This window comes from Eleutherodactylus coqui, chromosome 12 (assembly GCF_035609145.1).
Source record: "Eleutherodactylus coqui strain aEleCoq1 chromosome 12, aEleCoq1.hap1, whole genome shotgun sequence".
Lineage (NCBI taxonomy): Eukaryota > Metazoa > Chordata > Amphibia > Anura > Eleutherodactylidae > Eleutherodactylus > Eleutherodactylus coqui.
This window is the reverse complement of record NC_089848.1, coordinates 2437933-2452158: the sequence shown is the minus strand read 5'-3', so window position 1 is coordinate 2452158 and position 14226 is coordinate 2437933. Positions and strand designations below refer to the sequence as shown.

Genomic DNA, 14226 nt, shown 5'->3' with positions numbered 1-14226 from the left:
CGGCCCTGCGGCGTGCCATGCGCGTCACAGACACAGCCCTGCGGCGTGCCATGCGCGTCACAGACACAGCCCTGCGGCGTGCCATGCGCGTCACAGACACAGCCCTGCGGCGTGCCATGCGCGTCACAGACACAGCTCTACTATATGACATGCGCGTCACAGACACAGCCCTGCGGCGTGCCATGCGCGTCACAGACACATCTTAGCTCCTGGATACAGTGATGAGCCCCTGGTCATGCGAGTCCGCTCACACAGGTGATCACATGATGGTGACATCATCAGAGGTTCTGTTAGTTTGTCGGCTAATCCAGTATACAGTACTTTGTACCAAACTGCACAATGGCTCCTCCCACAGTAGTGACATCACTGTAGGTCCTTCAGCCCGCCGGATCTCTGTGGTGGCGGTAGGTCAGTGTCTCCAGGGTCACCCCACGAGTCCTGCTGCTTTGAACATGCTCTGACCCAGTCGTCACACTCACATCCTCCCTTTTGCTCACTTTCCTGTTTCCAACACAAGAAGTAACTGTTCTCTTGCCTTCTAATATTATATCTTTACAGGCGCCATTGTGCCAAGAAAATCCATGTTATTCGTTTCACCCATTGGTGGTTTTAATGTTATGGCTGATCAGTGTAGTTCTGCAGATAACGCTTATCATTAGTTAAAAATACAGTAAAAAGCAAAATAAGGGAAAGAGTGCGGCCTCACCTGGGTGCCGGATCCCCCTGTGATGAGATTGACCTCCTCCGGCTTGGGCACCATGTAAGTGGTTAATGGGCTGACTATGTGCACCTGCTTGCCATCGTGCCAGGGTAGAACGCCAGCGTGGTGCAGGAATATGTAGGCGTACAACGTCCCGTTATTCCTGGTTTTCTTTGGAACAGTCACATTCACAGTTCTGCAAAAAAATAATAGAAGTACAAACTTATCACTCTGAAGCCGATGATATATTATAAGATCCCCCAAGGAGGAAAACTTATTACAAGCAGTGGGAACAGGCATCTGACAAATGTGTAACGCAACACAGGCAGGTCCTAGATATATGTATGTAAGCGAAATACATGGGACAACAAAGAGTTAAACGTATTCTCATCACGGACAACCCCTTGCAGGCTGCGGCTGCGATCAGAGGATTGCTGAGGCTTCGGCTCCCGTAACGGGCGTCCCAACCGATTACCGGCCGTGTAAAGTAAGGCAGCCCCTCCTCCTGGTGCATAGACGCGCTATGGGGGGCACACGATGGGGGTTATCCTCACTGGGCGACTCCCTTATGTATATGTAGGAACCCGCTGGAAACCTCCAAATAGAAATAGTTACAAATAATAGCAAAAAACAGTCCTCATTGTTCCCAAGGAGAGAAACCCGAGCACTTCAAGGCCTTGACCCCATCCTGCAGCCGTGGGGACGTGTTGGGGTGTAGATGCCCCATATGAGCCCACACAACCATTTATAAATCAGGAGGGAATGAAATGAGAAAAACCCGAAGAGCTGGAAACAGACAGACTTGTAGAACAGTGAGCGCTGCATGAAATGGCATCTAACCAAGAGGAGGTCCCATAAAGCCAAGCCATAGGGAGGGTAGTCCCACGGACGGGACCGCCATCTCCGAACCAAATGATGTCATTGAATGGATGCGATTGGTTAACCCAGCGCCGGCTAATGGCTGAAGCGGCCCTGAGAGAACCAATCAGAGCATTAGCTTGCTGGAGGCGGGGGATTCAAGCCGTGTATGCAGAAAGCAATGCTCTGTCGGTGTGGAGGAGGGAGCGACAGCCTGCAGCAGTGCCACAGATCATCGCAGAACGCCAGCGGTAAGGGAGCATTGATTTTTTTTTTTCTTTTACTTGCAGTTAGTTTCCCCATTTGAACACATAAAGGGCATTTCAATGGGGCAAAGTGGTTGGCATATAAGGTTTTTGGCTTCAGAGCTCCGTCTCGGAACGGATTAAACTCGTATGTCAAGGCCCCGCTGTATTATAGGGACTGTTCATCTGACCGCCGCGTTGTCCCGTCTTCCCTTCTTCTGGGCCAGCAGCAGACAACAGGCTGCACTCGGTTGGCTTCTACGTATATTCACCCTCATACATCTCCATGCAAGTATATAGAATCCGAGTCGCTCATTTACCATCTGAACGTACCTTTCAAATCTGGACTCCACATCAAAGTTGTCAACGTTGAGGACCAAATCGACGTTATTCTCAGCGCTAATACTAGTTCTTGTGGTAGTATATACACTTAGCTGAAAGGGAAGACAGAAGAAAGGTAAAACCACAGACCGCACCAGAAAGGGAAGGAGCAAGAACTGCAGCGTGCCGGAAAACTACGATCTATCCGGTAAGAGAAGCCCGGCCACCCCTCCGGGCATGAGTGCCCGTCTCCGGCCGGCTGTGAGCGCAGACTGCTCTGAGCCTTCTAAGACCCAGAGACGTGGCCTTACTGTAAGTGGTTTTCAAATGGAAATACCTACAGAAGGTCCCGATAAATGTCACCTACACTGTATGGCCAGACGTGGGTGGACATCCGACCATCAACTACATGGACTTGTTGGGCATCCCATTCCAATACCGCGGGCATTTACACCCTTCTGGATCTATAACACCCCCAGGCTTTCTACAAGATGTTGTGAGTCTATGAGCCTTTGTGCCCATCCAGCCAAGAGCGTCTGTGAGGTCAGGACTGACGGGGGACGAGAAGGTCCGGTCCCAGAGTTCTCTTCCATCCCAAAAGATAGAGGTGATGTTTGAAGGGGTGGACCGTCTGGTTTTCTGCCGCCCACCAGTTCTTGCACACCGAACAATGTCCTTATAGACCTCCCTTTGTGCGCAGGACGGTACCAATAAAAGGACCTTCCCCAAACTGTTGCCACAAATACGGAGACATACAAGCTTCTAAAATGTCTTATGTTGTAGAAATGACCTCACAGGAAATAAGGGACCAAACAATTCAAAACAGCCCCGCCACCCATTATGCCTCCTTCCACACATCCGTAAGCACCTATGTACCCTGGCAGGCATCGTTCTCTGGAATCTACCAAACTCACCAGACTGCCGATAGCGCCACCCGAGTCATCACTCCAGAGGGCAGGCTTCCATTGCTCTGCAGTCCATCATACACAGTGATCTTAGGCTTGTGTGCAGCCGCCTGGCATCATACATGGTGATCCTAGGCTTGTGTGCAGCTGCCTGGCATCATACATGGTGATCCTAGGCTTGTGTGCAGCTGCCTGGCATCATGTACGATGATCTTAGGCTTGTGTGCAGCCGCCTGGCCCGGGACACTTATCTCCTTGAGCGTTTAACACACAGTTCTTGTATGGATGTCACTGGCAGTCTGTGTGACTTACCTCCGCGACGCTTACACTTCTTAGCACTTCGGAAATGCTCAGACGACGCAAACTTGTTGCAGAAGCTTTTGCAATTCGATATCTGCTCCAAACATGTTAATGGATCTGTTTCTGTGGCTCATGCATGGATTTCGGCCAGCCCCATTACTGTTGATGAGGGCATCTTAAAGGGGACATCCGGTTACTATACGAAACTTTAATGTCAGGTGCACAGGTGTTCAAACAACAAATCCAGCAGTACTTACCTGTCCTCACCCCCGGCGATCTCTGTTGTGAACCACATACCCTGTGACTGCTGCTGCGTCAGCGCCCATTGTCCTGCCATCACTGCTCACATCCTAGCCGCCATGATGCCAGGAGTTCAGAACAGGGATGCTGCGGCCTCTGATTGGCTGCAGCGGTCACACGGTTTGATAACCAGAGGACTGGAGGACAGCAGGTCTGCAACGCTGGATGGCCGGGCTGAGGACGGCAAGGACTGCTGGAGGATTTGAAATAGTAAGCAGACGTCCCCTTTAAGCAGACCAGAGATTTCACAATTGCCCCTGCGACGTCCCATGACAGTGCCATGTGTAAGCAGGGTGCGGCTAAACACTGGAACCCAATACCCAGGAAGGGGCCGTAGATTTGGTCATATACTGAGGGCAGCATGGCTGTAAGTACTGTGGAGAGGTACCTACCTGCAGCTTGGGTCTCTTGGACAAGTACGGCTTGATACAGTTGTCACTGTGGCTTTCGCAGGGCTTGGTGTAGACGATGCCATACATCACCCAGCAGGTATGAACTACATAGACAATAAACACACCGACCACCAGGGTGGTGAAGGAGCTTCTGTTCAGCATGGCAGATGGCCACGCGGGGGGCACCGGAGCGACTGGGAATCCAAAACTGACAGAGGAGAGAAAGTCCTGCAGAAAGAAGAACACAATCCAGTTGGGAAGAGTTCTGCCATAACAGCCTGCAGCCAATCGGAGGTCAGACGACCCCGAGAAGAGCTGCCGCCCGTCGGTGACTGAGCCGGAGGATACGTAGGGGCAAGTCATCAATGTATTCATACACTTCCAGGAGGGATAAGAGGAGGACAGCGCCGGAGAAGAGCGGCTGCCGCCCGTCAGTAACTGTGCCGCAGGATACGTAGGGGCAAGTCATCAATGTAGTCATACACTTCCAGGAGAGATAAGAGGAGGACAGCGCCGGAGAAGAGCGGCTGCCGCTCGTCGGTGACTGTGACAGGATACGTAGGGGCAAGTCATCAATGTATTCATACACTTCCAGGAGGGATAAGAGGAGGACAGACCCGGAGAAGAGCGGCTGCCGCCCGTCGGTGACTATGATGGGATACGTGGGGACAAATCATCAATGTATTCATACACTTCCAGGAGGGATAAGAGGAGGACAGCCCCAGCACTGCTCTTCTATGGAGAAGGGAAATACTAAAGGCATTTTCCTGGCAGCGCTGACTGTCAGTACCAGGATACACCGGGGTCCGAGCGGAAGCCGCTGCTTCGAACCTTGTGTAGTGGACGGCACTTGTAATTGCAGGCAGGGGTCCCACTGATTTGAGTGAGATCTGCGCCTACAATTATGAGTGCCGGCCACTACACAGGGCTCGGAGCTGCAGCTTCCACTCCAACCCTAAATTATCCCGATGCTGCCTGGAAAACCCGTCAACTAAAACAGACATGCCAGGAATGCTGACAGAGCCTCTTTAACCCCTTAACACTCCATGACGTCCAGTTACATCATGGAGGTTCAGGGATTGCTGCGGCCCCAGACAATGCCGGCGGCCGCCCGCTGCGGCCCCAGCCAATGCCGGCGGCCGCCCGCTGCGGCCCTGACCTTATAAATACCAGCAATTTTGACAGCGGCATCTAAAAGCCCGGATCGGAGTTCAGGACTCCTAACCACCCAGGATGAGATTGTCATTCAGTTGCCATGGCAGTCAGGGGCCTTCTGAAAGCCCCCAGGGTTGCTACTGCAGGCAGCCTATATAGCCATGCCTGTTGTGCGCAGGAGCGATCAATCCACCGCAAGGTCCCCCCCCCCCTTTCTGGGGACAAACAACATTTAAATAAATATATATATTATTTAAAAAATGAAAATTACTGAAAGGTTTTAACTAGAGATGAGCGAGCGTGCTCGGCGAGGGCAGTTACTGGAGAGGGCACCGCTATTGTCGAGTAACTGCATGCTCATCGGAGAAAATTTGGTGGGTCCGCAGGAGGGAGAGAGATCTCACCCCCCCCCCCCCCATCCGAATCTTCTCCAACGAGCATGCAGTTACTCGAAAATAGCGGTGCCCTCTCCAGTAACTGCCCGTCCAATAATCAGTCCGTGGGCATTGGGCCTAAATTTAGTATCGTAGTAATCGTACCGACCCTCGGAATAGAGTTATGGCTGCGGGGTGTCCACTGTAACACAAGAAGCACTGAGATGGCGCAACGTTGTGGGTTTTTTCTCATTATACTTAGAATCTTTAAAAAGTTTTTCAGTACATTATAAACAATCAGTAAAAAATACAGTGCCAACACCAACGCCACCAACACCACTGCCAACACCAACGCCACCAACACCACTGCCAACACCAGCGGGCAGCCATAAGGACACGGCTCCTAGACCCAAGCCCCTTAGGGACCACTGAAAACACCTACTGCTGGTCACCAAGTAACATAGTATGTAAGGCTGAATGAAGACAATGTCCATCTAGTCCAGCCTGTTTATCCTCCTGTGTTGATCCAGAGGAAGGCAAAAAAAACCCCAAGGCCAGAAGCCAATTAGCCCATTTGGGGAAAAATTCCTTCCCGACTCCCTAATGGCAATCAGACTGTTCCCTGGATCAACCCCTAATAGTTCCTACCTGCCTATATACCCGGATTAACAATTAGCCTAAGACTTGTATCCTATAATGTCCTTCCTCTCCAGAAAGACATCAAGTCCCCTTTTAAACTCCTCTAATAATAATAATAATAATCTTTATTTGTATAGCGCCAACTTATTCCGCAGCGCTTTCAGGCATGGATAAATGCAAAACAATACAACAATTACAATGTGAGGTACATTGGGTTAGACACAAATGGGTTGAGGGTGGTACAGGAGGTGCAGGGGTGGGGAACACGGGCAATAGGAAATTTCATGTACACATCATTTATCAGAAGGCAAACAGGGTGGAGCACCATAGGGAGCGGCGAGGGACTAGGTCAGGAGATTTGGTATGCTTCCCTGAAGAGGTGCATTTTTAAGGCACGTCTGAAATTTCGTGCATCGGGAATTGTCCGGATGCCTTGGGGTAGAGCATTCCAGAGGATGGGTGCTGCTCTGGTGAAGTCCTGTAGGCGAGCATGAGAGGTACGTATTACAGGGGCGTTTAGTCTGAGGGTGTTAGCCAATCGGAGTGAGCGGGCTGGGTGGTGTACTGACAGGAGGGAGGCGATGTATGGTGGTGTACTGACAGTAGGGAGGCGATGTATGGTGGTGTACTGACAGGAGGGAGGCGATGTATGGTGGTGTACTGACAGGAGGGAGGCGATGTATGGTGGTGTACTGACAGGAGGGAGGCGATGTATGGTGGTGTACTGACAGGAGGGAGGCGATGTATGGTGGTGTACTGACAGGAGGGAGGCGATGTATGGTGGTGTACTGACAGGAGGGAGGCGATGTATGGTGGTGTACTGACAGTAGGGAGGCGATGTATGGTGGTGTACTGACAGTAGGGAGGCGATGTATGGTGGTGTACTGACAGGAGGGAGGCGATGTATGGTGGTGTACTGACAGGAGGGAGGTGATGTACGGTGGTGTACTGACAGTAGGGAGGCGATGTATGGTGGTGTACTGACAGTAGGGAGGCGATGTATGGTGGCGCAGCGCCATGCAGAGCTTTGTGGGTGAGGTTGAGGAGTTTAAATTTAGTTCTGCAGTGGATGGGCAGCCAATGCAGCGACTGGCATAATGCAGAGGCATCTGAGTAACGGCTGGATAGAAAAATGAGTCTAGCTGCTGCATTTAGTATGGATTGGAGCGGAGCGAGTCTAGTGCAGGGAGGCCAATGAGTAGCGAGTTGCAGTAGTCAAGCCGGGAGTGGATGAGCGCAACCACGAGCGTCTTTAGCATGTCCGTGGTTAGGAACGGACATATTTTAGCAATATTTCTGAGGTGCATGTGGCATGTTTGGGCCAGAGATTGGATAGGGGGGGGGGGTAAAGGAGAGGTCAGAGTCCAGTGTGACCCTAGGGCATCGGGCATGCGGTCTGGGGGTTAAGATGGTGCCAGACACTGGAATGGAGATGTTGGGGGGAGGTCGGTTAGAAGGTGGAAAGACAAGGAGGTCAGTTTTAGAGAGGTTTAGTTTGAGAAAAAGGGAGGACATAGTGTTAGAGACAGCGGACAAACAGTCGGTGATATTTTGGAGGAATGGTCCAGAGATCTCACGAGAGGAGGTGTATAGTTGGGTGTCATCAGCGTAGAGATGGTATTGGAGGCCAAATTTGTGGATGGTTTGTCCAATTGGGGCAGTATAGATAGAGAAAAGAAGGGGACCAAGGACCGAGCCCTGGGGTACCCCAACAGTGAGAAGAAGTGGAGCAGAGATAGAACCAGCAAAGGAAACACTGAAAGAACGGTCAGAGAGGTAGGAAGAGAACCAGGAGAGAGCAGTATCCTTTAGACCAATAGAGCGGAGCATAGTGAGAAGGAGGGTATGGTCAACAGTGTCAAATGCAGCAGACAGGCCAAGGAGGATTAGTAGGGAGTAATCACCTCTCGACTTTGCAGTCATCAGGTCATTTGTTACTTTTGTAAGGGCAGTTTCGGTCGAGTGTAGAGAGCGGAAACCAGACTGGAGGGGGTCGAGGAGTGAGTTGTCAGAGAGAAAGCGAGTAAGGCGGGAGTAGACCAGGCGTTCCAGTAATTTGGAGATGAAGGGGAGGTTTGAGACAGGTCGGTAGTTGGTAGCATTAGTCGGGTCCAGGGTTGGTTTTTTAAGCAGAGGGGATATAATGGAGTGTTTACATGAGGAGGGAAAAGTGCCAGAGGTTAGGGAGAGGTTGCAGATTGTGGTGAGGTGAGTAATGAGAGCTGGGGAAAGGGACCGGAGGAGGTGAGAGGGGAGAGGGTCGCTAGCGCAGGTGGTGGGGCGGGCAGCGGAAAGAAGCCTGGAGACTTCTTCTTCTGTCGTTGGTTCTAGCGTAGATAGTGAGTAGGTGCTGGGTGCAGTGCTGATGAATCCTCTATGGATTTTGCCATCACCACGTCCTCAGGCAGAGAGTGTGATAGACATGATGATTAGTCAGTGTAAAATGTCTATTGATTTGTACTAAACTAGATGTATTACGCAGCTGTAGTGACTTTAACTCTTAGAGGCTAACGACTGCATAATTTCATTATAGTAATTGGCACCAATGGCATGGTGAAAAGATGTGCGTTTTCTGACTTCAGCCTAATGTGGAACTCTGCTGCATAAGGAAAGAGTTAAATCACAGTGCTATATGTATTGCTTGTGTTCATCTTGGATGTTTCCCCAGCCCTGTCCCCCACACAGAAACTTCTTAAATAACGCAGAAACTTCTCCAACAAAGAGATACTTACTTTCAGTTTTGACCACGTTGTTAAGACAAAAGGCTCCTATGTAGACCGGACTTGAGAGAGGTGGGGAGAGGGGGAGGCGGGGGAGTCTATATGATCCAACAAATGAAAATCCTATATGTTACTGATGTAATCTGTTGCACACCCATTAAAGGGCAGGTGTTATGTCTTTCAATAAAAGAGGCTGTTTGGACGTTCCTGCACAGAGAGCCATTTTGGACATGAGACTGATAACTTGTGTCTGATCTGGTCGATGATGTGTGCACACTATACAATTTGGAAGCTACAGAATACCCCGAAACCTGCTGGAGGAAAATATGATCCAGTTCAATTTGGTGTCCCTGTGTGAGTGGGTAGATGTGTGATTTTTTTTTATTCTGGAAAGATACAGAGACTGGCAGATAACACGCAGAACTCATGGGCCCAAAAATTGACAGAACACAGTAAGATTGCTTTATGTTATTCTACTTCCGTGATGACTTCTGCGGTTTATCTGTCTGCCTCTACAGCCAGAGTAATAAATCACTGAAAGGCAGGTAATATGGTTCTGTCTACCCGAAAACCACCGTGTAACCTGTCGTCTTGGGGTATTCTGTATGCTGGGTATGATATGTCTGAGACGGTTAAAGATTGTGTATACAAGACCAAGAGATAAATTCTGTGAGGGTTAATGTGTCAGAAGGGCGGACTTGGCTGTTTAAGTCTGAGGGAGCGCGCCAGAGACACTTACTCCTAGGTAACTAGTGAGGTCAGGAAAATTTATGATACGCGTATGCACTTGTATGATTGAGCATGTTATGTGCTCTCATATGTGAAAGGATACGCAGGGTTTAAAAAAAAAAAAAGGTGTATTACCTGTATGATTGAGCGTGTTATGTTCTCATATGTGAAAAGGTATATACGCGGAGAATTATAGCTTCCAGAGCTCTTGGTCAGTCTTTGTGTGTAGTCAGAGGTCTTTTTTTAAACAATGTGCAGTGTTTATTATTGGGGGAGGGTTACTGATAAGAGAGTGGACTGAAGTTAAGCCACTGAAAGCATTTCCCAGTTAACCCGTTTGTTCCCTTTGTCTTGTGTTTTGTAGTGTTAATGTGCATTGTAATTTACGAGGGATATAAGAAGAGGTGGAATTTGGTAAAGGAGTTTTACTGTGTCCAGAAATTTCAAATAGGATAGAATAAGCAGGCAGAATAGAATACGGGATCAGTGCAGGATGTTTTGGAATATGCAAAACATGTAGAAATGTTTTACAAGAAAAGGATCAGGAAAAGTTGCAGAAAGAAATGTCGGGTTATGGACAGATAAGCAGAAAGAAAGGTGTATTAGATTGCTAGGAGAAGGTATAATGTAGGAAAGAGATTCAAGAGGAGAAAGTATAGTGGGGGATGTGTATTGACTGTATCATGAACACTGTAATGCCTTTGTGTAGACTACAGACCCTCCCTATAATGGCGGCCGCACTTGCAATGTTTCTGCAGCAAGTGTGGTGAGCTCTGCCGCTTCCCTGAAATTACTCCCCCCCCCCCCCATGTGCTCACTTTCAGGGTGTGTGATGTTACTTCCGGCCATTCCAATCCGGGATAGGACTAAGCCCTGCCCCTTCCTCCTCCAGCAGCCATCTTGCCTCACCTGGGGGATTTGTAGCCCCACCCCTTTCTGCCTATGGTGGCCATTTTGCTGCACTCGGGAGGCCTACATTCCCCAATGCCACTGTATCCAGTGCTAACATCATGATTGTCTGAAGTAAGGTTTTGTTTGACCAGACTTTGTTACACTCCAAGATGTGGCCACCTTGGATGTGTGATAAGTTCAGGGAAACAAACCTTTGTGGAGATGCAGCTTGGGACATAGTAGATGACTAAGCTGGTTTATAGTGTATGGAAGATTGGAGTTGATTCATGGGGGACAGAGGCCAGGGACCCATCAGGAGGGGACGCCTTCTCATGGTGTGTTCCCAGGGGCTCTGTTTTCCGCTGCCTGCTTCTCCAATGGATGTTCAGACAGATGATGCTAAGGAAGGCTCCTACAGATGGAATAATTTCCCTATAGTCACCCAGCAAACTTTTTCACGCAATTTGATGAAGTAATTTTACTTGTTATGTGAGAAAGAGGGACGAATTGCCCAGAGCAGGATGTCAATTCATCCGTATTCTCTAATTTTTTCCTTAAGTCTTTTGTATATTCTAGTGTCAGTCTACACTGAAGCTATAATTATATTCCGACAGGAGAGTGAAAGTTAAACATTGACGTTCCTTGAAATACTATTACACTGGGTGATTGTAAATTTTGCTTGTGTTGTGCCCCCTTGTGTTAAAAAATGCTAACTGCGACATGAAGAGGAAAAAAAAAAATCTAAAGGAGATTTTCGCTCAGACTTCGCTGCATACAATGTCACCATGACCTACAAAGTGCTTGTTTTTGTGCCTCTTGGTTTCCTCTTTCAACGTTGTACTAGTTTGAACGCGATTACTTTTATTCCATTGAGTATTCTGGTTCAAAAGGGGGGGGAGGCATAGGTGATCTGGGTCATAGATGATCTAGGTGTTGTAGATCAGCTATTGGGTTTTTAAATAAATAAATAAATAAATAAATGAAATAAGATACAAAGGAAATAAATGATTTTGTGCTACGAGATTCTGAGCCATGTGAAATAGAACATCAACACGATTATTTAGTACTAATACAGCAAGAAACTGCAGGTATGCAAACAGTTACCGGAACCTCTGTTGACAATGCATATTTTGAGCTTTTTGCAGATGGTACCAGGGTGAGGATTGATGACTCCACATCGGATATGCAGTGGTCACACAACAAGATGTCCTAGAAGCAGAAGCTCTGCCTCCGCATGTCTCAGCACAAGAAGCGGAATTGAAGGCCCTCACTGAGGCGAGTAGAGTGGCGAGAGGTAAGACGGCAACCATTTACACTGACTCCTGGTATGCATCTGGCATAGCTCATGATTATGGCCCAATATGGAAGGCCAGACAGTTTTTTACCTTAGCAGGACAACCAATTGAGAATGGTGCAGCGGTACAGAGTCTCATGGAGGCCCTACTTCTACCTGACAAAATTGAGAGTTCGCACCGATTCCTACACTGGAGAAGCGAGAGACGACACCCTTGCCAACAGCACAGCAAAGGTAGCGGCCCTCAAGCCGTGGAAGAAAGAAGAAAGATACTGACAGCATGAGTCAGTGGTAAAAACTTTGGACATTGACAAAATTTGGACTTTGATACGCTAAAGACTTTACAGTTACAAGCCAGCAAGGAAGGAAAGAATAAATGAACTAATATGGGAGCAGCAGAAACAGGATAGCGTATGGTGAACAGTCAACAGCACTTGCCCACCACAGTTCCTGTATCCCATGATGGCCCAGCTGATGGATGGAAAGACCCACCTAGTAAAGCAGCAATGACGGCGACGCTTGAAAGAGGACGGGCGACTTCTGGGTTCTCTGTAGCTGCTGCATCATTTGTCCAGTTTAGCATGATCTATGCCATAGGTGAGTCAGGGCAGAAGTAAATTTGCCACATCACACTTGCCGGGACCACTCTACCCATTTCAGGGATTGCAAATTGACTACGTTCAGCTCCCACTTGTTGGGAAGTATGAATACGTGCTTGTTGTTGTTGATGTCTTTGCAGGTTGGAGGCCGACCCTGTTACCAAGGCAAACAAGTAGGTAACCGCAAAGAAGCTCATGAACGAGGTAAACTGTGAATATGGGGTACCAGAAGTGATTCAGAGTCAGACAGAGGTACAAACTTCGCAGGTGAATGTAACATGTCATGTCTGCTCTGGGTGTATCCCAGGCCTTTTACATACTCTACCACCTTTAGAGTAGTGGAAAGGTGGAGAGACTTAGTGGCACGCTAAAAAGTAAGATACTTAAAAATGACGCCATTTTGAAAAGACTGTCATCCAATAGCCTTATTCAGTGTTAGATATGAACCTAGGGGGGATTATACATTATCTCCCTACGAGATTGTTTGGGCTAGCCCCAAGGCTAGGTCGTTACTATCCTCAGTAGTTACAATTACAATCTGATGTGTTGACTGAGTATGTGATTTCCGTTGTTAAAGCACTAACCAAAGCCTATGCACAGGTGTTCTCTTCCAGACTCAGAGGCAGACACTGGGACACATATCTTGCAGCCTGGGGATTGGGTGTGCGTCAAGAGGTTCCCCAGGAAGCACCCTCTTGAGCCCCGATTTGATGGCCCCTACCAGGTGCTTCTGACTACTGCCACAGCTGTGAAACTAGCCGAAAGACTTACATGGATCCATACTTCATACTGTAAGAAAGCTTCAGATCCGGGAGACCAGTCTTAGTTGTGCCAAGGACATTACTCTGGTTAGGGCTAGTGAGAGAGGAGGGTGGCAACTGGAATCCTTAGTTGGAAGAATATGTGGGTATGGTTACCTTCTGGTATAACTCGTCCAATGCTCAAGTAGCCGCATATTCCTTCGACTATTGTACTGTGGTCCCGTGTCTAGGCGCAAGATCCCACCGCAGGCCAGATTTAGCTCAGTCCAGCTGGTTATATGACTTATATACCCGGGGAATACAATATGTTTGCGCCACTGATAACGTCTGGGGAGAAGACTGCCGTTATCGGGGATTAGTGGGATGTAACACAGGAATAGACTGGTCCTATAAACCGCGAAGTGCCTTAAATAAGAAAGATAAGAGCGGGAAATCCCTAATTAGTCGTATAACCCTCCTTGAGAATAATAAGGACAGCAGGTATTGGAAGGCTGAACTTAGTATGTTGCTTGGTTTTAATGCGGTTTTTACATTAACCATGGGAGATCCAAGTCCGGGGGACGGAGGGACTTAGTCTGGGGACATACCGGTACGGGAGGACAGATCCCTTAGGGAAGTTTAAAATAAGGGATATGGTAGATGCACCCGAATGGAAGCTTTCACTTAGTCCCGTGCCCATAATTAACCCCCTCCGCCGTAAGATAAAGACCTTGACGAACATGATGATCATAGCCGACCCTACCTTTTGAGGACACCTTGACAGTAGCGACTGGCTACTCTGACCAGAATCTCTGGTTGGAGTTGATGAGGTACAATGCTAACAGGAGCAACAAGTCTAACTGTTGCGTGTACGGTAGTGCCCGACCACACTCGGGGATGGTCCCCCTAAATCTCCCGGTAGATGCTGAAGAGTGGTTTATTAGTCTCTTCACGAACATTTCCGCTAATTACACTGTCCGTGAGAGGTGGAAGAAGGAATACTCTATAACTACTTAAGTGTTTTGCACCGGAGAGAATATTACTGACTACCCTGGAAACTACAC

At 48.5% G+C, this 14226-nt stretch overlaps 1 protein-coding gene across 1 annotated transcript in view; it reads right to left on the bottom strand.

The window, feature by feature from the left end:
* Positions 1 to 14226, bottom strand: part of CLPTM1L (CLPTM1 like) — a 55484-nt gene that overhangs the window by 37770 nt on the left and 3488 nt on the right. Inside the window, exons 2-4 of the mRNA XM_066585398.1 lie at positions 4022 to 4249; positions 2137 to 2237; positions 707 to 896 (exon numbers count right to left, since the gene is read on the bottom strand). Coding sequence (XP_066441495.1) covers positions 707 to 896; positions 2137 to 2237; positions 4022 to 4183 — 453 coding nt within the window. The 5' untranslated portion in view covers positions 4184 to 4249. The remainder of the gene's footprint in view (positions 1 to 706; positions 897 to 2136; positions 2238 to 4021; positions 4250 to 14226) is intronic.